General features: G+C 34.1%; 1 protein-coding gene across 3 annotated transcripts; it reads right to left on the bottom strand.

Moving 5' to 3' along the window:
- Positions 1-283: 283 nt before the first annotated feature.
- Positions 284-24595, bottom strand: LOC120338173 (uncharacterized). 3 transcript variants are annotated; one of them, XM_039406110.2, is made up of 31 exons: positions 24577-24595; positions 22680-22845; positions 21922-22088; positions 21080-21240; positions 20294-20453; positions 19743-19859; positions 19355-19517; positions 18840-18907; positions 17692-17841; positions 16498-16680; positions 15509-15598; positions 14516-14681; positions 13293-13396; positions 12702-12863; positions 11882-12035; positions 11638-11757; positions 11273-11448; positions 10603-10766; positions 10427-10527; positions 9612-9698; positions 9045-9161; positions 7847-7928; positions 6778-6941; positions 6390-6498; positions 5812-5923; positions 3994-4122; positions 3674-3813; positions 2968-3099; positions 2281-2428; positions 1469-1640; positions 284-905 (listed from the first exon to the last, which is right to left on the bottom strand). In XM_039406110.2, the coding sequence occupies exons 1-31, from the start codon at positions 24577-24579 to the stop codon at positions 838-840; spliced, it is 4035 nt and encodes a 1344-aa protein (XP_039262044.2). In that variant the 5' UTR covers positions 24580-24595; the 3' UTR covers positions 284-837. The 3 variants fall into 3 exon arrangements, with proteins under 3 accessions (XP_039262044.2, XP_077973292.1, XP_077973290.1); XM_078117166.1 differs by lacking the exon at positions 24577-24595 and adding an exon at positions 23632-23760; XM_078117164.1 differs by lacking the exon at positions 24577-24595 and having other exon boundaries at positions 22680-23275.
- Positions 24596-24945: the final 350 nt, after the last annotated feature.

Here is a 24945-nt window from a genome sequence, read left to right as displayed (position 1 = left end):
TATTCTAGTTCTATTACTACTACGAGTTCGGGGACTATCTGTGTCAGCCAAGTAAATATAGCACCTCCCCATAGGCTTGAGTCCATTCACACAACTTGATGTAAAGTAGGCCAACAAAATTAGTTACCTCCATATTGGTACACTTACCGGTACCGGTACCGGTACTTCTGGAGCGCCAAAATGTCTATTCCAAATATTGCGCAATTTAGAATGTCAACAAATCTGACGATGTGACTACTGTCTAATATCTGATAATAAATCACCTGTATTTAAGAGGCCAATATCCATATCAAAACAGATGATAATCATTTATACACACTTTGGCATCATTATTACAAATTTATATCATACAAACCAATAATTGCATATAGCATAATGTTAGATATCCACGACCATAAAGCTTCAAAACTTAAAAAGCTGAAATAAACTTACTTCCCAGGTTTACCGTGAGTGTAATAAACATAAAATATTTTCGGTGAGCACCAAAACTACTGGATTGCATTAATATGCAAGCAGCAAGTGTGATTAATTGTGAAAAATAAAACATTTCAATTAAAAATATTCATCATTTAGGAAATGTACACAGAGCAGCAATTGCTTTTCTCTAAGTTTCAACAGTTCTATTTGAACAAAAAAACAAGTCAAATAGCCAAGCTTAAAAATATGAAAATGTCCACATACTCATAATTAGAACTCTCAGATACTGCATAAAAATTAATAACGATACAGAAAATGATAAATTTGAAATTGAAATTTCAAAATATACATTTCATAAAAGTAATGTAGCATGCTATAGGGAACCATAAAACAGATTCATTCGTTACAAATAATGTAACTTCAAATGTTGTAATCAGCTACAGTTGTTTTACATAATTTTTGAACATTCTCCACTGTTGCTGGTAAATCTAAAAAGAATTGATATTTTGTCATAAACTGATAACGAGTTTATCATAGAACTTCAACTGGATGAAAATGGTTAGACATATCATAAATATAATCGATGAGTACACAGATATTTTCTCACATTTTTACTTTGTGCAGACAGTTACTGGCGTAATACTACGAAGGTTGAAATGTTGGGATATGAGATTTGAATATGTTATATTTAAAGTGAATTTATGATCAGAATGTTTCGAATATGTAAATTATGTGCGAGAGCATTGCCGGACTCTTCGCCACCGTAGGGTGGTTCACTTAACCGCTGGTCGGTTATAGTTTCATCCACCATCAAGTCCATACCTCTGAAAACAAGTAACTGGCTAACTAATCCCATACCCGACATGGACTGGTAACCGATTGAGAGGCCGTGGTTCACCATATGATTAAGCCTTATTATCGCTTTTCTCTCCCCCGGGATAAGTATGTAAATCTTATCTTAAATTCCATATTATAGTGGCATTTGAGATTCATTGATCCTAGCCATTGGGTGAACATTTTTAACTCAGATTCATTATTATTAAATGATTACCTATAGCAAAATAAGATGATTCCTTTCGAAATGCCTCAATGCATCGCTTCAAAGCAAAAACAACAGATGATGAAGTACATAGTGGTGGTTCTCCTGATGCTTTTGAACTTAAAATTCCACTCGGATTAGGAGCATCTTTAAGAAAAGTTATATTCCAAACAGTAGGAATATCCTTAAACAAAAATAATAAGAAACATAGAACATTGCAATATACTGTACGAGTACCATCATACTACTGTGCTATTTTAACTTAATGTAATATTTCTGATTATTTTACAGAGTAACAAATTTGGGAATTATTCATCATATTGGGGAAATCTTCCAAGAAATCAAATAAAATTATTAGTATTCTAATATTGTTGGAATGAACTGATTCAGCCTATTACTTCCATATCTAACTTGAACTGGTAACACCTTGAAAGAATATGATTCACCATATAATTAAGTCATTGTTTTTCTTTCCTCTAGAACAGTGGTTCTCTAACGGTGGAGTGCCCCCGCAAGGGAGGCATAGACAATTTTTTGAGGAGGCGTGAGCCGTGATGCTGATTAAAAATAAAAATATTTGTTAGATTCGATCTTGCCTGCCTTATTTTGAATTTTTCTTTTCTTCATTGTTTAGAGATTGCGATTCCATCCATCCATTTTCAACGTTTTTTTTAATAAGACATACTTTCGCCTTACTTTCTGTTATTTGTAGATTATTTGTTAGCTACCGGGTAGGTATTATTTTCGAGGTGGGTTAAATAGGGGACTTAAAAAGTTTGAGAACCACCGCTCTAGAATAAAAATGAAGTACAAACTACACATACCTTGCTTGTAGGTGGTTTATATTCCCAAGTATTTTTTGTAACAAGTTGTCCTGAGGTCGAATCATAAACCATTCGTTCTGAGGTGTAAAAACCAACTCCCATCATGAAAGCACCTTCTGCTTGTCCAATGTCTATATCAGGATTGATGCTGTCAAAATTTGACATTGAAGTTTTCACTCTATATTTATGTTCCTATACAATACAATACTGTGATAACTTGACAGAACATTCAAGTGTTGAGATGTTACTTAAGAATATAGAAACTTAAGCATTTTTGCTATGAAATATTGCTATTTTCTAATTTTATGAGAATTGATTCTTATCAACTAAGTCCCCTCTTATAGTCATTCGGGACGGGTTGGGCTTCTCTATCGCTGACTTTTTTTAAAAATAAATATACGTCAGTTGATTATCCAGCAGTTCAGTGCCCATGTTTTGGCCACGAGAGACCTTGGCCTGCAAAAAACAGAAGTTGCCTCATCAACACGACACATACTGTACTGAACTCTTGCAATGACAATTCAAAGAACTCCTAAATAAAATATGAAATTTCGGGTTTGCTTGGGCTCGGGCCTGCAAATTCAGTTAATTAGTCGGGGTCAGGTCGGGCTTATTACCCCCGGTCCTGGGTCTGGCCGGACTGGATTTTTGGACCAGATCTTACCATTAAGCACTATATACACATACCTCTGTCCACAGTCATACAGCATATCAACTCTTCTTAATACAAATTCACCGGTGATAATATCAAGCTCGACCTCTGTACATGCAGCTCCATAACTGTTGTATTGAATAATCTTTTCTGAATCATTGGCAAACCTGGAAAGAAATGAATACATGCAAACATTATACCCTGATTAAGTATAAGTTGATAATTTGACAGCGTAAAGCTGAAATTTTGATAAATTTTTATTTGAAACAATAACAAAGAAATAAATGCTTTCGAAACTGCTCTTCTAAACAAAGCTACACCAAAGTATTTCAATATAAAGTTAGAAAAAACATGTATGATTTTACGAACATATATGTTTTCCCCATTTCTCAGCAGACTTTTTTCAAGTTTCGAATCGTCTTAGCTTGCGGGCCATGTCGTTTCCACAGGAGTTAATAGATGGCCGCACTTTCTAATGTACCCAGTTATGTAGTTTTCTAATCAATTTGCATTCCAAATTTAGTTTGAGAGTCTTACTGAGTTTGGCAAGATTATACTTTACCAAGAGAATTGCTGCAGTAAACTACCTTGATTATCTGATTGCTTTATAAATGATGTTTGATGATTTTTCACTTTTAACACACCCTGGGCTTATAATTTTATACCACTGTCCAGATTTATGGTGTCGAATCACCCATCTATCTAAAGTAATTTATCAAGATGAAAAACATTGTACAATACCAATACTGTGCAGTCAAGTTAACTCCATTTTGATAAGCTTTGGCCACTTTATCACTCCATGACGATTCCTCTGTCAAGTTTAGTTTTTCATTAACAGCATCCAATCTTGTTTTCAATATCTTACAACTTTCAAGTATCGCCTGGTAGGAAATAAATGTGAAGCATACCATTGTATGTAGTTCAGATACAGCACTCATGATATATTTCAAATTTAATGAAAACACAGAATAATACAACAGTGAACCTTCAAAATTCTATAAATCATAAGTTTAAGTTACATATTTCCAACATAAAATCTATTTTTAAAAATGGAGACTAACCTTGCAACATAATTCACTTGTTAAACTTCCACCAGTCGGCGCAGAGTTTGGATTTGCAGTGATATCACTTGCTCTCACACGAATTAAATCCATCGGTGCTCCAAGAATATAAGATGCAACTTGTATAAGCTGAAAATATCAAAATCAAGGACTATGAGAAGTGTCCATATATAAAGGGCTTAGGATCTCGATTTTGTTTCTTCACAAGTAACTATTTATCCTTTTTCCATGCTTACGCGTCAATGGACCCTTGTGTATATAATGTAAGGAAGCTGTAGCATTTCATTTTGCCATCCAATAGTCTGGAATAAATGCCAAGATACAGTTTTTAAACAAAGAATGTCAAATTCGACTGAAAATTAGATTATCTTTGGTCCTGAAAAACTGACTCTTGGATTTATAGTGAATAATATATTCCAGATGAACCACTGACCCCTCTGGTCACAAACTGACACACCATATTGGAGGCAAAAAACTTACCAACATTTCGGTCATAAAGATAATAAAACCAGCCGTAATTCAATCCAACACCTTTCATACATGGGTATGCAGTTACTGTCAACAATGCTGTTACAACTTTTATGAGATATCAAGATATCAATACAATCCACCTGTTAACTAGGCATTCCTCGTAACTTGTCTTGTTAATAGCATTCCCATATGCTATATGTAAAGCTCAAACTACACAAAACCAACCTAGGATTATAAAACTTGCGAAAATGGTGCGACAGCACGCTTCTCATTGATGCAGATATTATGGTACTTTATTTCTATGACCAATGGCCTCGATTCGCCATCCCTGTTATGTTCTATCAGTGCTTCGCAACCGGTGTGCCGCGAGACAATGCCAGGTGTGCCGCACAGGAATTGCAACTTTTCTCTTCTTTTTACAAATTATTTTTTATCTTTTGTTAATTTTGCGTTAGTCTACCACTCTACTCTACTAACGTAAAATTAACCTGCTTTTACGTTAGCTTGAGCGACACCAATTCAAATTCCTGACACCCTCCACTGTGCATTTGTGACGTAACAAGGAGTAGGCCTATATGACAAGCATGTATATTGTAAAGCCTATTGTCAAGGCTAAAACATAGCACGTGTAGTAATCGAATATAAATAAAGTGTGAGTTTGCAGAATAAGTGCCCAGTTGTCTTAGGTTAAAAATGTCAAGGAACGTAAAAGTTTAGCAAAATGAAGAAATTTTTAAAAAGAACAGCTGATACTGAGCAACATATTGTACCTAGCACAAGCAACGTTGTAAAAAAAACAAAAACTTGTCAAAAGGAAATACAGGAAATATTACGTCAAATATGGATTTTCTTGCTGTGGTAACGGAGATGCTCCAAAACCAGTCTGGGTTATTTGGGAGGAGCAACTTTCAAATGAAGCAATGTTTCTGAGTAAACTTATGCGCCACTTAAATACGAAACATGCCGTTCATGCACACAAGAATATAAATTATTTCCAGCGGTTGTTAAGTCAGAATAAGAAGCAAGAGTGCTCTGTGAAGTCGTCTTTTACAGTCTCCGAAAATGCATTAGAAACTAGTTATCGTGTTGCAAAATTGATTGTGCGTCATGTAATGATCCTAATATAGAGCGATTGTGCTCTTTAAAACAACCACAAATCTTTCATTGTTATATGAACATAAAACAAAGTTACACCTTGTATTTTTCGTTTGTTGTGGTGTGCCGTCAAATTTGGCAAGTTTTATAAGTGTGCCGCAAGTTAAAAAAGGTTGCGGAGAACTGTTCTATATAATACTATATAATAAACTAAATGTATTCTTGATCATCTCCATCATAAATATTTGATACCTTAGTGTGCATTCCCTGTCCAACATCAATTCCTCCCGCAGACAAAATAATTGTTCCATCAGTATGGAATATGCTGACTTGTGCAGAATATTGGGCTCCTTCATAACTCAATCTATAATGAGATGTTATCTTATGATGGGATTCAATATTGCCTTCGAAAAATAAAATGAACCAGGCAGCTCAATCATTATCCAGATACCTTCAGTGATACAGTAGAATTTATGCATTGTGTGCATTCTTGAACATTTTTACATGATTCTTATTAGTGCATTCAACTAATTCAACCGAGTTAATACTTTTGAAAGGACCAGAATTTTTGTGGTTCGCTTAAATTTAATACATCCTGGGCGAGTGAGGTGGTGGGCATGAGAGTTATACACAAAATGCGTAACCTGAGATGATAATACAGTTAAGTATAACACATTGAACGCTAGGTCATCGCACCCAATCCCAACAGATAACAATATTCTTGCATTGAACAATATTTGTGCAACAGAAAGAAGGGTGTAAGAAAACCTCCGAATATTGAAATTTAAATAGAGGTTGAAAATCCGAATATTGTATGAAATTGAAGTTACCCAAATTTCATTGGAGAGAAACCAATTCCTCTTTTCTTCCATTTATTAGCATTATTGAATGCTGTGATATCAGATTGTCTCTGAGTCACTTCAGCAGAAGACAACAAATCTAAAAACACCATAAACCTTAAAAACTGTAATTTGAAAAAAATATGGACCAGATGTACATTTGGTAATATATAAGAATAATAATGTGTAATAGCAGAATAGTAGGAGGTAGAGTAGCTAGCAATCGTTTTGTCATATTTTTCTCTCTTGGAGCAGACACAAAATCTTTCCTTGTAAAGTTATCATCCCTTTGATAATTTCATATTCTCTTCTTTATATTAATAAGTTTCTTAACTTATATTAATCAGTGAAATTCTATTGAACTATATAATATTCATACCTTCACTAAGTTTTTTGATATTGCAGTAAGTCAGAGGTTCCTTAAACAAGTTGAGTTGGTTTTGTACATATAAATTGCCCTGTTTAACTGTGATCGGATCGATTCCAACATTATTTGCAATGTGTTCCTGAATAACTTCCATTATCATTACCATTTGTGCTGATCTGGATATTTAATGAGAACATTTTAATTTGATATTAGAATAGGACACAATTTTCACTTTTATTCTTAGCAAAAAGGAAAGCTTATAAGATGGCCTAATCATCAAAAACAACGACCTCTCCGTTATCATCGCCGAGTCATATTAAATTGAAACATACAATCACTCAGATGTACCAAGCATAAGGAATACTGAGAAATAAAACAATACTGACTACCCTGAGTAGATTCACAGATTTCAAATCTCAGATAACATGAACATGCATAAAAAGATTGCTGGATTTTACATAGACCCTCTAACCACAGATGGGCTTTAGTTTCTTTCACCATCTAAGTTCATGCATCAGGAATTATTAGTCAATTGTCTACTCCAGGGGTGGGCAACCTGCGGCCCATGGTCCAAATGCGGCCCACAAGAAAAAATTGTGCAACACATGAAAAAGTTTGAATTTTGAAATGTGTGCGTCCTGCGAAACAAGTTTTTAATTTACCAGTAGTTTAATTTGGTACAGGCAAATCCAATCCCTTTGCGTTGCAAAGCCTATACCGAAGTCCAATTTTATTATCCATGCCTATGTTACAATGCCATAACAGCTAGCTTAAGCGAAGCAAACAACACATGTCATAAGATCAATAACCAAAATTTTCATGCCTGTAACTACTAGAAAGCGTATGTTAATGAAGGTGCGTCCTGCGGTTTTAACCAGTTATTTGTACCTGGCCCTCCGTCTATCTGGTATTAAAGATTGCACACCCCTTAGTCCTTGCATGATTCAAACAAATCAGAGAAACTAGAAGCATTTTGAATTGTGCTTCAGCTCTCTTCAGCATGAAATAAATTTGATGTTGATTACATTACAACCCACACCTTTTCATAAAAATACTTACTGTTAGATAGAAAAACACTTACGTTGGAGATCTGCACCATGTTGGACTCGCAAGATCTGTCTTCACCCACTTGATATTGAGTTGCCATGCAGGACAGTGGTAACCTAATTTGTAACATGGAAATTAGTCATCGTGATTGGTTATGAACAAACAAATTATCATTAATACAAGAGTTGCAGACAAAATTTAGATTAGAACAATAATTGATTTTTGAATGATGTAGCTGATATTTGGTCAGACTTTTTCTCGTAACTCCGAAGAAAAGGTTATAGATTAAATTTCAGGTATAAGTCAGGTTATATATTTATATAAATTGTAGAACAGTGATGGCTGTACTGAACTTAATGCATAACATGACAGGATTATTTACTCTACTGAAAATATGAAACCAATCTACATCCTCCAGTTTCATTGTTTAAAGCAGGGTTTCCCAAACTGGGGTTTACGAAGGTCCGTGGTGACTGCACAGGGGGTCCGCAACAGTATGGAAAGAGTCTCAAACATATACAAATGGATCATATTCTTATCGAATTACCATTAGCCTGCCAGTATTCGGCATTAGTATGTATTAATTCAGACTTTCATGTGTTTTATTTCGTCAAAGGAAACATTATCCTTTCTTGTCAGTTAGGCACATAAATTGATAAGGCATATGATGGGGGTCCATCTAAAATGAGATTCACAGACAGTGGTCCGGGGACCGAGAATTTTGGGAAACCCTGGTTCAAAGTACTATCTTATATAAGTCTAACTATAAATTGATTCAAGATCAGTCGAATTTGGAAGATTCTGAATTGATAAGTCCAGTATTTTTTATTGACTTCATTCAATATATGGCTTCTTATATTAGTATTTCACATCAAAAATGATTCAAGTTCTATGTCAATTCGTATTCGCTGACATTCACATAGTAGTAAAGCACTCACACAGAGCTCTGAGTGCTCAAGAAGTGTGATTACCAATATGGAAGTAGCTAATTTTGTTCGCCTACTTTACATCGAGCTGTTGGGACTGAAACCTATGGGCAGGAGGGTATATTTACTTGGCTAACACAGGAATTCCCACAAACTCGTAATAGAACTAAAATTAGGGAATCATGTCCTAACTTTGATCTGGTACACACACTACGGGAGTACCAAGCTCTGAACATTAATTAGCTTTTGGTGAAACCTCACAGTATTTCTTTGAACACATAAAGAACCAAAAAAATGTTGCCTTACCACTATCTCCAAACTGAGAAACAGTTCCTGTTACTACATCTGGATCATTTGGACTTACTCCACAGTTTGCATAATATGTTACAATGATTCCTTGGAGCTTTCCTTGATCATCAAAACCTGGATAATTATTTGAATAGCAAGTCAGATGTATGATAAATTGATATAGAAAAATTGATAAACTACAATGCAAAAACATACAATATATCTTGTTTGAGTTGTAGGAGTACTGCTTTCCAGCACAAGCCAATATGAAGCCACATATTCCACATCAACAAGTCCATTTACAATTTAAAAAAAATTCCCAACAATCAAATTCCAAAATAAAATACTTGTCACGAAACGACCCTTTTTTAACCTCAGACTTAAATTGGATGAAAAAATTATTGTCCTGGAAATATCAAGTTTCAGTTTGAAATACAGTGTTTGACAGATACAATAGCAGTGCAATAAAAACACAAAATATTTCTACATAAAAAAGAGTCCGTATTAAGGTAATCCGCCTTAAGATATGCCTGATTACACATATTATGTAAATAAACCTTCGACTAAAGTTATGAGGGAAATTACCAACTGTATAATCTGCAACATACGCTGGTCTGCATCCGTAAGTTTCCATGCATCTTTCCAGATCACAATGTAATCTCACTGGTTTTCCTAAAATTATAATCGGTTGCATATATTAATGTTGCAATTGGCTAAAAAACCTTGCGGAATATCAAAATCAAAATTAACACAACTAAAATCTCAACTTTTGCTAAATTCTTGGATCAAGCCAATCAATTTCAAATTTTCAATTGGAGAAGAAGGTTGAAGCCACTAGAATGGCTATTACTTTGGATTTGGTCATTGTACCTTAAGATTTACATATTTATCCCGGAGGAGAGGAAAGTGTTAAGTAAGCTAAATCACATGGTGAACCACGGCCTTGTCCGGTTACCAGCCCCTGTCGGGTATGGGATTAGTCAGCTAGTTATTTTGTTTTTAGATGCATGGACTTGATAGTGGAGGTGGCCGTAACCGACTAGCGGTTACGAGAAACACCCTACGACAGCGGGGAGTACAGCAATCCTCTCGCACATAATTATCCCCCGTGTGATGGTGGCAAGCGTATTCTTAATGCTCAGCATGATGTGCCACGCCGCCGAGCCCATATATTTGAGTATTGCTCTCTTCATAAAATAACAATGGCGAGGAGTCCAGCAATACTCTCGCACATAATTATCCCTCACATGATTCGAACCTGCGAACTCATGCAGGGTAATCAGAGGTGCTGTCGCAAGCGTATTCATAACGCCTAGCACGATGTGCCACACCACCGAGCCCATATATTTGAGTATTGCTCTCTTTACATGAATAATTTACAAACCAAATTTGTCAATCACCTGATATATAGCTTGCCAATGTAGCAGCTGAAGCCGTGATCAAACTATTTGTTGCTTTGCCACCATATGCTCCTCCTACACGTCCTGTTTCGATGTGAAATCTGAAAAGAATAAAAAGTAGTTTGTTGGGGAAAAAATGATTTATGCCATTTAGTTCAATGCTAAAAATATGAAACCTGTTACAATCCCATCCCAACATGTATGACAATGATCTTTGAACTTCATCTTGCCACTGGGTGGCACTCTCTACCTGGAAACCATCCTCTGTGGGTTTTGCTCTTGTTACTTGAGTTTCCATGTAGAAATGATACTGACCACCTATATTCACTTTTCCAGTTACCTTTTCACGAACAAAATTTTAAAAAAGACATACAGTAAATTCGAAAGTTGAAAATCTTCATCAACATTACTATAATTTCATACCCGAATTCCAAGCAGTTTACTACTCTGTTATACTGTTCACATTATTTTTTATTAAATTCTGACTTATATCATACATGAGCCAGGGATGAAGTGTGGATGAAGAGTAAACATAAGAAAGAACGGCAGAAAAAAAAAAATAGGCCGCTAAAACATTAAATGATTCGAATATTCGGTTAGAATCAAAGTTGGCTATATTCAATATTCTAAATTTTTGATTTTCGGAACAAATTAGAATAGTTTCACTTAAAAACTAGTTATTTTGAGCAATTGAATTAAAAAGGATTTCTTAAAACTGTTACAAATACGATCAAATCACTGTTTATCTGCAATATTCTAGACAAAATTATTATGGCTTAACGAATGCTGACATTAATGATATTATGCATGGCCCCACGTATATATCATATTCAAAAAACATAAAACCTTCCGTGGAGCGCTTGCGACTGCAGCTGCAGCATCACCAATGACGACAGGATCACCAGAATTATCAAAAAACATTCCTTTTTCAATTGCTTCTGCCATTTCGAAAACTCCTGGACTTTGATTTTTATAGGTAACTGTGATAGCTCTGGATATTGCTTCGGCGTTATCTTGAGAGTCTAAATATTTATCAAATTTAAAACATTTGGAAATTCCAGAACCCCCTTTGAAAATTCCTGGCTGTGCCCCTGTCTAGTGTATCCAAAACTAGAAATGTATTGGCAAAAGATACAAAATGTATTAATTTGTGATGTCTAAGGCAGCTACCAATGGAAATACAATATTGAAGGCATTTTGTAACATCTTACCTGCCAAAACAATTGCTACAGGTTGTCCAGCAAAATCAACATGGGATTCTGCAATGATCGGTTGATTTTGATTTGGAGGTGAAATATATGTATTCGTAATTTCTGAAGGTAAATCAGCACCTGAAATAAAAAAGCCAGACAATGGTGAATTTTCCCCCACTCCACATATCTGGTTTTACGAAACACATTTTTAATACATTTTTTCATTGAATAAAATGCACCTGTTTTAAATGAATTTTCTTACCAGTAATTATACTATGATATCCAGGCATTTGTATTGCTGCTGAAGCATCAATTTGATCAATATCAGCATTAGCAGTAGTTGCAGGAACAAACACAGCAAATAATTCGTCACTCAAGGCAGCAAAGTCAGATGCATATATTGCTTCACCAGATGCCTTATAAAATAATGCACCAATATATGAACACTGAATTCACTTCGGTATGACTACGCCAGTGATGGAAATATAAAGGCGTGTTTACTCATTTCTTTTCAATGCGTTTTTATTTCTTTTAGGTTCTAGGTTGTTTTAGATTGATGGGTGTTTCCCCGAGCATCATTTTCTTGTTTATTTCCATAACAATTACAAATAATCACTAAGTTAAGAATGAAATAACAATTGGAATTGCTGCCGCTGCTGAGAGACTTCTTTCGCTCAGACAGAAGTATTGCGTGTTATTGTCAGTTTTTGATAGTTTTTGAATAAAAATGATAGTTTTGAACATGTGAGCCAGTCTGTAAGCGCCAATCCTACAAAACACTCACAAAATCAGCGTTGGAAATTTTGCATTGATAAAGTATAGGAAGAATCTTCCAGGGTTGAAGGAAACATCCATACCCATAAGGTTCTATTTGATTTCTATTTTGAAAACCACATCATGGAAGTAGGCAGGAAACAGATTTCGAAAAGAAAGTGATTAATCTTCTCAAAAATAAAAATCCGACTAGGAGACTGACAAGATGTCTAGCTGTGTTTCCGGTTTTTATTTTTTCTGGTTTTCTAGCGACCACCTATGTACATTACATGTCCCAACTAATCTTTCTTCGTGTATTAATATCATACCTGTTTTATTGCTGTTACTTTGGGTATAGCTTCAGATACTGGATACATGCTTGCATCGGTATCAAATGTTTGCGTTGCACTGGTAAGAGGTCTTTGTATGGTTTCAATGGCTGATGACACATCTGGACTTATAGCTGATTCATCACACAAGGAAAGATAGAACTAGAAAAAGGAAAATGGATGAATTTTGAACAGCTTCAAGTTAACGCATCGTGCGAAGCATGGAAAAATGCTTCCGTTGTCGCAACTCTGGTTTTTTTGCTGGTTCATAGGTTCAAATCCTGTAGTGGATTATTATGTGTGAGAAGATTGCTGGATTCCACATCCTTATGATGTGGTTCAGAACGGGTTTTACACCATCAAATTCATGCATGTAAAATGAATAGCTCATTAACTATCCGTAAACTAAGAAATCACACTAAACCTATATACATTCAAATAGAAAATTCTAAAACACACTGGTCTAACAACAATAATAAATATCTTTTTATGTAAAAGTCTTCAAAATACCGAAAAATTTAATTACAGAATAAAAATAATCACTTACTATACAGTGATAATAAATTACATCAATAATATAAAGAGAATTACTTTATAAAACAATCCAACTGCAAGAGATCTCCTGTAAGAAGATGAACTGTCCGATGCTTTATATGACTCAGGTCTTATCTCGACCGCCAAAAGTTTCAAAGCCCCTGAAGAAAAAGTTGTTTGGTTGACAGTGGAAGGTAGTAAGTTGATGGCATTGGATTAGATATGGGAAGCCAAATTTGTCTTACAATAAACAATAAGATCCAGATGACATAACCGATATATTTACATTTGGCTCGAAATCAATTTTGGTTTGATGTATTAGTCCTGCAGAAATCAATAGTAAATCGATATATCATCAGGCTAATAACCGAATTGCCTAAGTCATTTCTGACGGTTCTGAGTTTTTTATAAAATAGTTACCGTATTTATGTAGGCCTAATGATGCACACCTGTCTGTTAACTCAGATTTTATCCCAAGAATTCCGAACCCCAAAAAAGTGGAGATTTTGTGTGACATGCATAAATTCTTGTAATTGTTTTGTCATAATAAATTGTCATTGTTTACTGCAGAACCATTGTGATGTCACAAAGGCAAAATAACATCGGCGAAGTATTTTCGAGTTTTTGCCTCTTAAATTATAGCTCAACGCGTATAAATTTAAATTTACGCTACAACATAGGAAAGTGTACACTTGTGAATTGTGATATGCCCTATCTGAGTCCAATTCACATTGGTTGGCTTTTATTTAAGAGTGCATTGCTACTTTATTCTTTATATTTAATATATATGAAAAGTCTTTTTTTCGGTTGGTGTGCAGAGCGCGTTATATTGATGAAATATTTATTTCAAACATAAAAAATAATGTTTTTGAAACAGATGAGCTATTTTTGGGATAAGACATCGTAGATACTGGAAATTGTATACTTTTTCTAATGTTTGGTGTTCAGGACTGGTGCATATAGTCAAGTTGCAAAATTGCTTATGTCCCCAAGTCATAGGCACATTTCTGCCTAAGTCACAGTGCGCCATTATGACATCACATAACTACGTCATGCCAATTAATTCAAATCAAGGTACGACTAAAGAAATGAACCCTGGGAAATTATTTACTCTCAATGGCATAACAATATCATCAGGAAGTTTTTTACGTTTTTCTCAAAACTGATAAAAATGACTCAGGCAATTCGGTTATTAGCGTGACGATATATTTATGTGTAAACACAAGTGAAAATTCAAACAAATCTATACCAAGCATATGGATAATTAAAAAATTGCAAACCATTCAATGTATCTTGAGAGTTTATCGTTTTATTAAGAAGATATTGTTCAGTTTGAGTAGCATGAAAAAATGTTTTGCTGATTCCTCCAAACACAAGACTTGGTTTTGAAATTTTTTGTCCGTCAACTGCAGCATAGAAAGCTGCATTCACATATGCATGTGCATTCTGTTAATATTTGACAAGATATGTGTCACATGAGTTTCGAAATGTGTGGACACAGTTTGACCTTATAATACAAATATATACAGTTTATTGTCGAGGTATATCCGTATTTGCTAAAGAGGATCAAAACTGCACAGTCATGGGTAAAATAGTTTTTTAAAAAGGCAAAATTCAACTAACTTCAATTTAATCATTTTTAAATATGTTTTTCAAGTGTTTGACATAAGCCATACATACCATCCTTGTTGAAAAAAAGTCATTGATAAATGATTGAAAATATTTTTGATTTCAGACATCGTGCAGTAATGCATGATAGTTCGAAGTTTAAAGTCACTGATTTATCAAGGTCAATTAATTACTCACGCAGGCATAGAGAGAAATATACATGTAATACCATAATAATTGGATTAAATCTTTTTTCTAATTGCAACAATTTTCAACAGACAATCAATAGACTGTGAAAAAATTAAGAGAACTGATTTATAATTTGACACAGCAGCAACATTTGAAAAACTAACATTTTGTCTGAACAACTCTGACATCTATGGCAAAAGCTTGTAGCTTACGTTTACATTAAAATGTTATTACCCCAACGGTCAAGTATGTGCATCTGAAACAAATAACTAACTAACTAATCCCATACCCAACATGAACTGGCAACCAGACGAGAGTTCACGGTTTGTCATATGATTAAGCCGTTTTATCGACTCTCTTCGCCCTTGGGATAAATATGAAAATCCTATCCAACTTATCCAAATTGTAGAATGAATGATCTACAACAAACTGAATTCTAAAATTAAAAGGAAAGCTTGAATACAAAACTATCATACCTGTGATCTTGGCATTACTTTGTAACTTAGAGCATGTTGTGTGCCATTTGAAGTTGATGCTACTTTTGGTATTGTAGCACTTAATACAACCTGGTAATGATAAAATTTAATTCCTGAAAATTATCCACAATATGGGAACTGAAAATTTCTATTACGCGAAATGCTTTATAGAAAATTTGATACTTTCAAATAAGGTCTTGAGATTATATTTAAATAGTGTTATTTTGAAATACCTAATAAGCAAGAATATTTTGGATAAAATAGATATTAGTAATCCTTGCATTGCATAAAAAGGCCAAGTAAAATACAAAATTATAATAAGAAAATCTGAGTAAAATGGTGAAAATTTTTTTTATAATTTTTTGCTTCTGTTCTATGAAAACAATATTACAAATACCATTATTTCAAAAACTCCGTATTATGCCACACTTTTTGATATTTGCTCAAAGCAAGGTCACAATAACTCACTCAGAAATCAAAGATAATGATTTGTTAGTGAGGCTATGGGCCAATATGCTACAAGCAACAATTGTGTAAGATAGTGCGCTAGCACTGCGAGATGTGAAGCAGTTCGTGCCAATACTACTGTCAAGGAAAACAGCTATGAAATAGTGAATTCCACATAACTGAAATTGGAAAAATAGTTTGGGCATGTACCTTCTTTTGGTGCTCCCGAAGTATGTGAACCAAGATGGCGGACATCGGAACGTAACATGGGTAACAGGTTAGGGTTAGGCGATAATTTTTTTCCAATTTTCCTTATTTTAGTCCTATTATCAGTTCGAAGACTAGCCAAGAGCCTCCCGTAGTATTTATACCTAAAATTATGGCCTAACTCTAACCTAGTACACATATTACATTCCGATGTCCGCCATCTTGGTTCGCATACTTCGGGAGCCCCCTTTTTTATCTTATCTGATGAACCGAGTTTGAAAGAATTGCATGCTATATAAAATTCCAATTAAAATCTAAAAATAGCCTTATATAACCTTTCCACTCATATCAAGGTTGATGAATCCTTCATCTCCGATCAAATCATAAGTTTTCTGATTTCCAGTTGAACAATCAAGTATTTGCAATTTGACAGAATAAGCTTCGAACAATGTGAACATATCAGAAGGAAATTCTGGATGAAGACGTTTCATGGTTAAATTTCCAATCCATGAACCAACCTAAAGATAAAAAAAAAATAAAGATAAACATGATGAAATGCGACTGTCAGCAGATACTGCAAATGCAATTACTAGAAACCCTACTTAAATATTAAATGAGAACTCAACTATATATGCGTGAATAGTTTGTATTGTAGCTTGATATGACCATAACGTTTTTAAATATTCATTTAATGGCATATTTTTGTTTTGTTCTGTCTGTGTGTGTACTGTTTTAACAATGCTGGCCACATCAATATATCAATTAGGGTACAGACCTGTTTACATGTGATTAGTGTTTTATCCTAATAATTGTTTAACAGAGTTTCTGTACACCGAATTTACAACCATAGTTTTGAGTTTGTTTGTATCTTAAACCCCTTCATCACCTTTTCAGTAATGCCCAATCTAGCCATTAGTGTCATTATCAATGTAAGTGTTAAAAGTACAACAGCCCGAAAGTTTAATACTATCGCGTATTTTGTTAATTCAATTATGGCCCAAGCCTCATTTAAATGGGTTTGTGTGTGTGTGCTGGTCGGCAGGCACATGATATTTCCCATGTTTTAAATTTCTTTGTTCAAAGTTTTGCTTGCTCTCCAGAATTCTCCATTTTGAATTTGTGTGTGTTATGTAGTTTTCAAAATAAACTATTTATCTATCTGATGTAAGTTTCGGTTTATTTTCAAAACATTGTATCAGTATCAGTTGCCTAGAGGGGGAAAAACAGCAGTGTTGATTTAAGAACATTTCATTTTCAAAAATAAATGATTGTGTAGAGATATCCAGTCTATTAAATATTCTATATTTGTGAGAGATTTGCTGGACACCATGCCGTCATGGGGGGGTTCACGTAACTAATTTTCCTTCACTGCATCTGCAACAAATAACGGGTTACCATTGCCATACCAGACATAGATTGGTAACCAGATATGAGGCAATGGTTTCCCATATGATTGAGTTGTTTCATAATCTTTTCTCTTCCCGTGATATATATGAGCTACCCTATATGTCAGAAGAATACATACTCACATTTCTGACTGGTACATTGGCTATTTTCTTTATATGTTTTGCCATCACATCAAATGTTACAGATTCTGAAGCATGTTGTTGTAATGTTGCAATCAGATTGTTCAAACTCACATTTGCACCAACAGTTAATGTATTCTCGCCATTGTTTATCTTAATGAAAAAAATATATTAACCGCGTTATACGAACCAATAAAATTCACTTCGATACATTAAAACATTTAAAATAGCAGTGAGAAGTCTAGACCAGATGTTCTCAAACTTAATCTTACAAAGAATATCTTGTGAAGACGCACAGACAAATAGGTGTGCAACTGCAGTGATTAAAATCATATACCGGTAATTGTTTATGGTAGCAAACATATTTTAACACAATATAATATATTGATGCTATCGATTGGGTTTCTACAAGACTAACTACTTCACCGTCTTCTATGCTTTTGCGCCGATGGATCCGTATGCATATAATGCAAGGATGTTGTAGCAAGAGTGATAACTATTCATACATAGTTCAACTAAAGGTTAAACTATGTCTGTCTGAGGAAATATGACCTTGGTCAAATGAAACTTTACAGAAATATATTTGTGTTAAAGTGCAGCAAGACTCTTGAATCACTTAGGATAATATATTCATGCTGCAGAGGTTTAAAAAAGGTATATAATATCACTGTAGTAAGTAGGACCAAAAAATGATTTGGTTTTTATTGTAGCACATATGAAGATGTGGTCGGAGTAAATAACACATATATATATATATATATATGGTTTTGAATAAGTCCAAATGAAAGGAAAGTATGTTTTAATGATTCTGACATCAAATTTGATTCTGACATCACATTTGGAGATTCATCAATTCCGACTCGCCCGTTTGACACTACTTTCTGAAGTATATAAATTTTTCTATGACATATTTGTGTACCTTGCGCTCTAAACAAGGCTCCACATAAGCAGCCACTGTCAGGTAAATAGCTACCATCATTTGAAAGGACCAGATTTTTCTGGTTCTGCATTGCCTACCCTTTAATTACACCCTGTGAGAGGTGGTAGGCATGGGATTTGAACCCAATATTCTAACTTGCGATGCTATAATAGCTAAGTTTATTGGCCGGCATGTACATTAAATATTCTTTATTGATAATATAGAAGCAAACCTGGTAGAGATCAGGTACAAGTTTTGTGTCGACATAAACATCAAATGGTTCTTCATATTTAAAAACACCTGAAAACAAAACATTATATTTTTATTGCTACACAAAAAAAGACAAAATACAGTGTTTAACTCATATTTACCTAATTCTCTGTCTGTACATTGTGAAAATAAACCGGACAATTTATAGATCAAGATTGGGTGATATCCGTGCGCATAATTTAGAATTTGCAGGTATGATCATACCAGAGTATCCTTACTGGCTGAATACAGATTCTTTAATCACAATAGTATTATACAAAATTATAAATAATATACTAAATACCCAAGTCCATGCTTCAAGGAACAAGTAACTGGCTAACTAACTACATACCCAACATGGTCTGGTAACCGAACAAAAGGCCGTGGTTCGCCATATGATGAAGCTGTATTATCGTCTTTCCCCTCCCCGAGATAAATATGTTAATCCTAGTCTATATGAATATGGAAGCCTCTTACATTTTTATACATACCACATACCTGTACTGGTGTTCCCGACCACGAATCGTAACTTTTTATCTGCATTGTTCTTCACAGCATCTGTAAGCTCTGATAGAGATCCAGGTCGTAACCATTGTGAAGTACTTCCAGTCTTACTGTTTATAAGCTTAATTGGTCTGGGTAACACAACTTGTGTCCAATTCTTCTTAAAAAAATTCCATAATGCTATGGGAACATGGTGCATAAATAGCAAAGTATCTTAGAGCGAAGTGTCCAAGTAGCCAAAATTCTATATATATAGATTTTGATTATAACAGTTATAATATGAAGACAACTAAGTGAATGAAAAATCTAATCCATGTGAATGTTGTCCTTACAGCTAAAATCTCTGAAAATCTGAAGTTATTGGTGTAAAAAATGGTCAAACCTCATCTTTATGAAGTTGAGAAGTTGTTCCATCAGCCCTGTATCTTCCACAGCTGTTCCTACAGTCAACTCCATTGTTTTTACATTTAGATTTGTCACTGTGACAGACATTCAAGTCCTGTAATAAGGAAATTTTGTAAAAAAAACTAACTTTTCTTATATTTCAGGTTCAGATTATTCTAAACCAGGGGTGTGCATTTAAGATTCAATATTTTTCACATCAAGCCTAAAATCCTAATCTGACAGTTTATGTTTAAAAAGTGGATCACATGGGTAAAATACATAGGTAATGTTTCTTTGCTCTTGTCGCTGTGTTAAATCTTTCGTCGCTTTGCACAGTGCCTTTATTAATGTAAGGCTAAGCGATACCCGTATTCTCTTCTTTTTGTGTGGCCAGCTAGATGTCAGAAGTTGGTTATATGGCCCACAAACAAAAAATGTTGCACACCTCTAAACGAAACGGAATCTGAACAAATTGTGACCCCTAACTCTCAGATATAGTGGAGTGAAAGCACAACCTGTCATATAATATGGCATGTCTATAGCGCTTACCTCAATATCTGAACAAATCTGTTTTAATTTTGGATCAGCATTTGTGGCAAAACTTTTCATTGCATCAAGAATGGAACGAAACCCTGTGCAGCGACAAATATTTCCATCAAATTCTCCTTCAATTTCTTCCTGAGTAGGATTTGGATTCTTTTGCAATAAGCTTACAACAAAATAGAAACCAAAATTACAAATAGAAACAACAAATTTGGCCAAGTGAACTACAAAATGAGTGACCAAAATTTGAAGGTTACAAAATTTTTTTATATAAAAAGAAACTTTTTTTGTGTGTTTATGCGTTTTCTGTAGGGTACATGTGATGCGATCATAATTAAACAATTATAAAACAAAAGATTTTTGATGTAAATTACTAAACACATATTCAGCAATATTATTAGATAATTTTCTTTTTGACCATGGAACATAAATGAAATTTTGCTTTGTGGCCATTTGCCTATACTGAGTCAAATAGGTTTATCTATATAAGTATCAACCTAGAAATTTAGGTAGTGAAAAACATTAATTCAGTTATCAATCGAATTAGTACAAAAAATCCTACGGCATCAGCATTATTTCAGTTCCGACATCACAAAGGTTTTCTTTAGTAAGCATTTCAAAAATGTACCCTAGTACATGTTGCCACAAATCAAACACAATAAACAGATTTTAACAATCTATTCAGAAAACAGTTTTGGCATGTGATAAATGAACAAAACATGATAAACTAATATAAAATTCAACTTATAGTACATCAAACTGTTAATAATAGGTAATTGTTGAATCGCCAACCTGTACATGGTCATAACAAATCCTGGAGTGCAATATCCACACTGTGTTGCATTAAAATGAGCAATTCTCTTCTGTATGTCATTGTATTGACCTCCGTTTGTGACAAGACCTTCTGTTGTTATCACATGACATCCATCAACAGATAAAAGTGGAAACAAGCACTGCATATACAAGGATATGTTTGTATTGTGAACATTAAAAGAAATTTAATTTTACGGTGATATTTGTACAGTAACAAAGAAATTTGTGTTAATTCTTGTTAACTATACCTAAGTAACAATAGGATGGGATTTACATATTTATCCCGGGGGAGAGGAAAGTGATAAGACGACCTAATCATATGAAGAACCATGGTCTCTCGTCCATGTCGAGTATGGAATTAGTTAATCAGTTATTTGTTTTCAGAAGCATGGACTTGATTGTGGGGGAAGCTGAAGTGAAACAGGGGAACAAATGCATCAATAATGAGAGTTGGCTAATAACTTGAAAGTTCTACAATCTTTCCAAATCCACATATCGTACCAAATTTGTGTTGGCATTGTCAGTTGCACTCCCGGGGTCAAATCACATGCTCACTACCCATCTAGGGTGCAATAAATTGGGTAAACAATGCTTCACCGGAAAGATTCCGATCTGGTTTCAAAAATTGTAGCTCGTACATATTAATGGTTGCCATGTTCAGAGCAAAGAGACGTGAAATGAACATAGTATAAAATATTTAAAAAAATAACTTTTGTGAGACGTGGGCTATTATCTGCTTACAAGACAAATCAGGACTTAAACCATATCTCTAATGACAGAATGATCATTGAGCCACAAATAAAATTTTACTTTTTTCCTACCGAATTAACAGCAGTGTTGACATCTTTTCCTGAAACAGGATCAGAACGAGTAACCATGACAACACATGATCCACATCCTCCTTCTTTACACATTGCTTTCGTTCCAGTCAACTTTGCATTATTCCTCAACCATGAATTTAGAGTTGTTCCAATATCAGGATTTTCCACTAGGAAAATCCAAAATAAAATAATGAAAATAATATGTTGTTTCAAAGTATATTTGTAAAAAACAATAAATTCACAGGCATCTCATATTTATTGAAAAAAATGAAATTTTTTTAAAACAGTTTTGAAATTCAACAGAAAAGATAAGGAATCATAACTTCATAAGTAATTCCTTTATGAATACTTGAAAGATTTGAATGTTTCATTACATGGGTTTAGTCTTGTTTCTATAGTATTTCTATAGCATCTATAGAATTACAATATATAGAATAAAATATCAAATAAACAACCTCTTGCAAATAACAAAACCTTATTCTCAATTTCACTAATACTCATGAATATTTGAGATATTTTTTTACTTCATGCCTAAATTTATATATTATGAAATATATGCTAAGTTTTTGTTTAAAAAAACGTTTTTAAAAAAAAAATTCATGGTTGAAATTTTATAATATTATGGCCAATGGTGTTTATAGATATAATGCAACATGCTTTTTTAGTATTTGCATTAAACCAGACAGGGTCGAGGATTTAGGTCGTTCTTCACTTTCAGACTTTACTATTGCTGTACTGTGCATAAGATTGTAACATACCAGTAAATACCACTCCATTCACAGAAAAGTTGATGGAACCAGTTTCTTCCATAAGTAAATTTTTATTCAAGTTCTTTATTCCTTTTTCTTGTTCATCTTCCAAAGATACACAATCTTTAGTCTCTACCTGTCCCATGACTGCACCGACAGAGCTAGTCGCCGGATGCTGAAAAAAATGGTCCATTGTGAAGTCTGTGCAAAGTATTTATATAGACCTAAGCTAAATCAAACACAGAATATAGGCTATTATCAAAAGTAGACTTTCGGACGCACTGATTTGTTTGCACATCATGTACAATACAACAATCGTGACCTGAGTTACGGATCTAGACTACAACGGTACGGTATAATGCCAGAAAGCGGCAAATGGCAATCCCAATGTCCGAGTGTGGAATAGGGATGTTTCCATACTAAAGGGGAATACCCAAATAAGAAGGGAGTTTCCAGTAATCATTTTATCTTCCGAGGAGCTCTAAAATTGAAAACATTTCACTGGGCGCCTAAGTATAAATACTGTAATGTCTAGATACTATTTTCCCTATAAGCAAGAAAACCACTACAGTAATGTCAATCATATCACATATGTCAATTTTATTCATATCTTAAGAAAAGAAAACAAAATTTATATGGGGAATTTTAGAATGTATTCGGAATAATCCAGTAGTTGTTTATGGTCATTCCTGATTCCACCGTTTTTTATTATTGTGTATAATGCGAGACTTAATTTAGCGTATCAGTATACTAGGATCACATCAATTTTGAACAATTCAGAGCAAAAAAATTATTAAAATCCATAAATTTTATTGCCCTGAGAAATGTCCATTTGGTAACAACCTAAATCCAATGCCCAGACATCAAAACTAGCTTATGATTGTTTGAACTTTTGCCAAATTACTTAGATCTATTATATAGTGAATGTTTTTAAATTAAATTTTACGTCACTTTGCTATACCTTTTTTGGTTTATTTATCTTCGATAGGAATATTAAGTGCTTCGTATGGTAATTATATACCGCGTTTTGATATATATTTAGTCATCAGGATATGTGAATCCTGAAAATAATACCTTGAAGGGGGAAGTTGACTTTGATGACCGTCTGGTCGTATCACTCCCTCCTGTCTATACCAAACTAATTACTTATCGATCTTGATCGGTAAGTATGTTGATAGGTATTTGTCTGTATGTCTGTGTGTTAGATGCACGCGATATCTCACAAAAGTGAGATTGGATCTGCTGCAGATTTAGCATGTGCATTCATCATAGCTCGGATCAGAAGCCTATTGATTTTGGATGGATTTTGTCGTATAATTAGCAAGTTATTAATTAATTAGTGATGGGACACACGGTGTCACTATGGAGTAAGACCTCTGTTTTGGGGATCCCCTAACCTTCGATCGATAAGTCTTCGGTTTCCAACCGAATTCTAGTTTATTACTTGTTATTATTTTTAGCGGCGCGTTTTTTCACATAATGTATATACTGTATAAAAATTCGTCAAAATCAAACATGTTTATATTCTGTAAACCAACGGTTATGTTAAGCATTAAAATCACTAGACTTCTAAATATAATCCATCTAACATTCTGATATGCAGCCAAATAATTTATAACAGTCCCGATACCCATTTACATTGTATTATATACCGAAGTGTTCTATAAATAAATAAAAAGAGAATTTCTGTTCTCTTCTGTCCAAATGGTGTAATCCCCAGACTTTGTGTTCTTTTCAAGCTTTTATAAAAAAAATGGCATTCTTGCTTGTTACTGTAACTTCTTGTTGTACCATAATAGTTCGTTGCAGATGTGATTATTGGCATTAGATGTTAATTACCTATATATATATGTACCAGGTAGAAAGTGTTATAAAATGAAGATATTTTATGAAGCCAGAGTTGTACCATAAATTTCCTTTTAGTGTAGATTTATGTCTCGTAAATAATAAAGTTCAATGGTCTTCCAATTTCTCTCCTTCGACCCATCAATGACGTGATACAACCATTTCAGCATTGAGAAATAATTATACTGTCAACGTCTACCATATCAATTCCGCCTTTCATTTTTGGACGGACAATCAGTGTTTTACGTTCAACTCATTCTCGATTTGAGTTCCACAGGAAACGAAATATTAAAGAGTTCAGTGATTTTACGAATTTTTTGGTATAGTTAGAAGAAACCGGTGAAAATATAAATTGATGATAAGTACAAAGTTACACAAACTTTTCCTAGAATTTTCAGATTTCTCATACGCCAAATTTGGATAATGTTTT

The sequence above is a fragment of the Styela clava genome, chromosome 10 (genome assembly GCF_964204865.1).
Source record: "Styela clava chromosome 10, kaStyClav1.hap1.2, whole genome shotgun sequence".
NCBI classification, from domain to species: Eukaryota; Metazoa; Chordata; class Ascidiacea; order Stolidobranchia; family Styelidae; genus Styela; species Styela clava.
This window is presented reverse-complemented; position numbering and strand designations above follow the sequence as displayed.

What these genes read in the sequence shown, in the direction of transcription:
- LOC120338173 (XM_078117164.1), bottom strand. Translation starts at nt 22,863, where the DNA reads ATGGACCATTTTTTTCAGCATCCGGCGACTAGCTCTGTCGGTGCAGTC. An exon ending in TTTGTTATGACCATGTACAG is followed by an intron (nt 20,454 to 21,079) that starts GTTGGCGATTCA and finishes TTTTGTTGTAAG; the next exon opens with CTTATTGCAAAAGAATCCAA. An exon ending in TATCAAAAAACTTAGTGAAG is followed by an intron (nt 6,499 to 6,777) that starts GTATGAATATTA and finishes TGGTGTTTTTAG; the next exon opens with ATTTGTTGTCTTCTGCTGAA.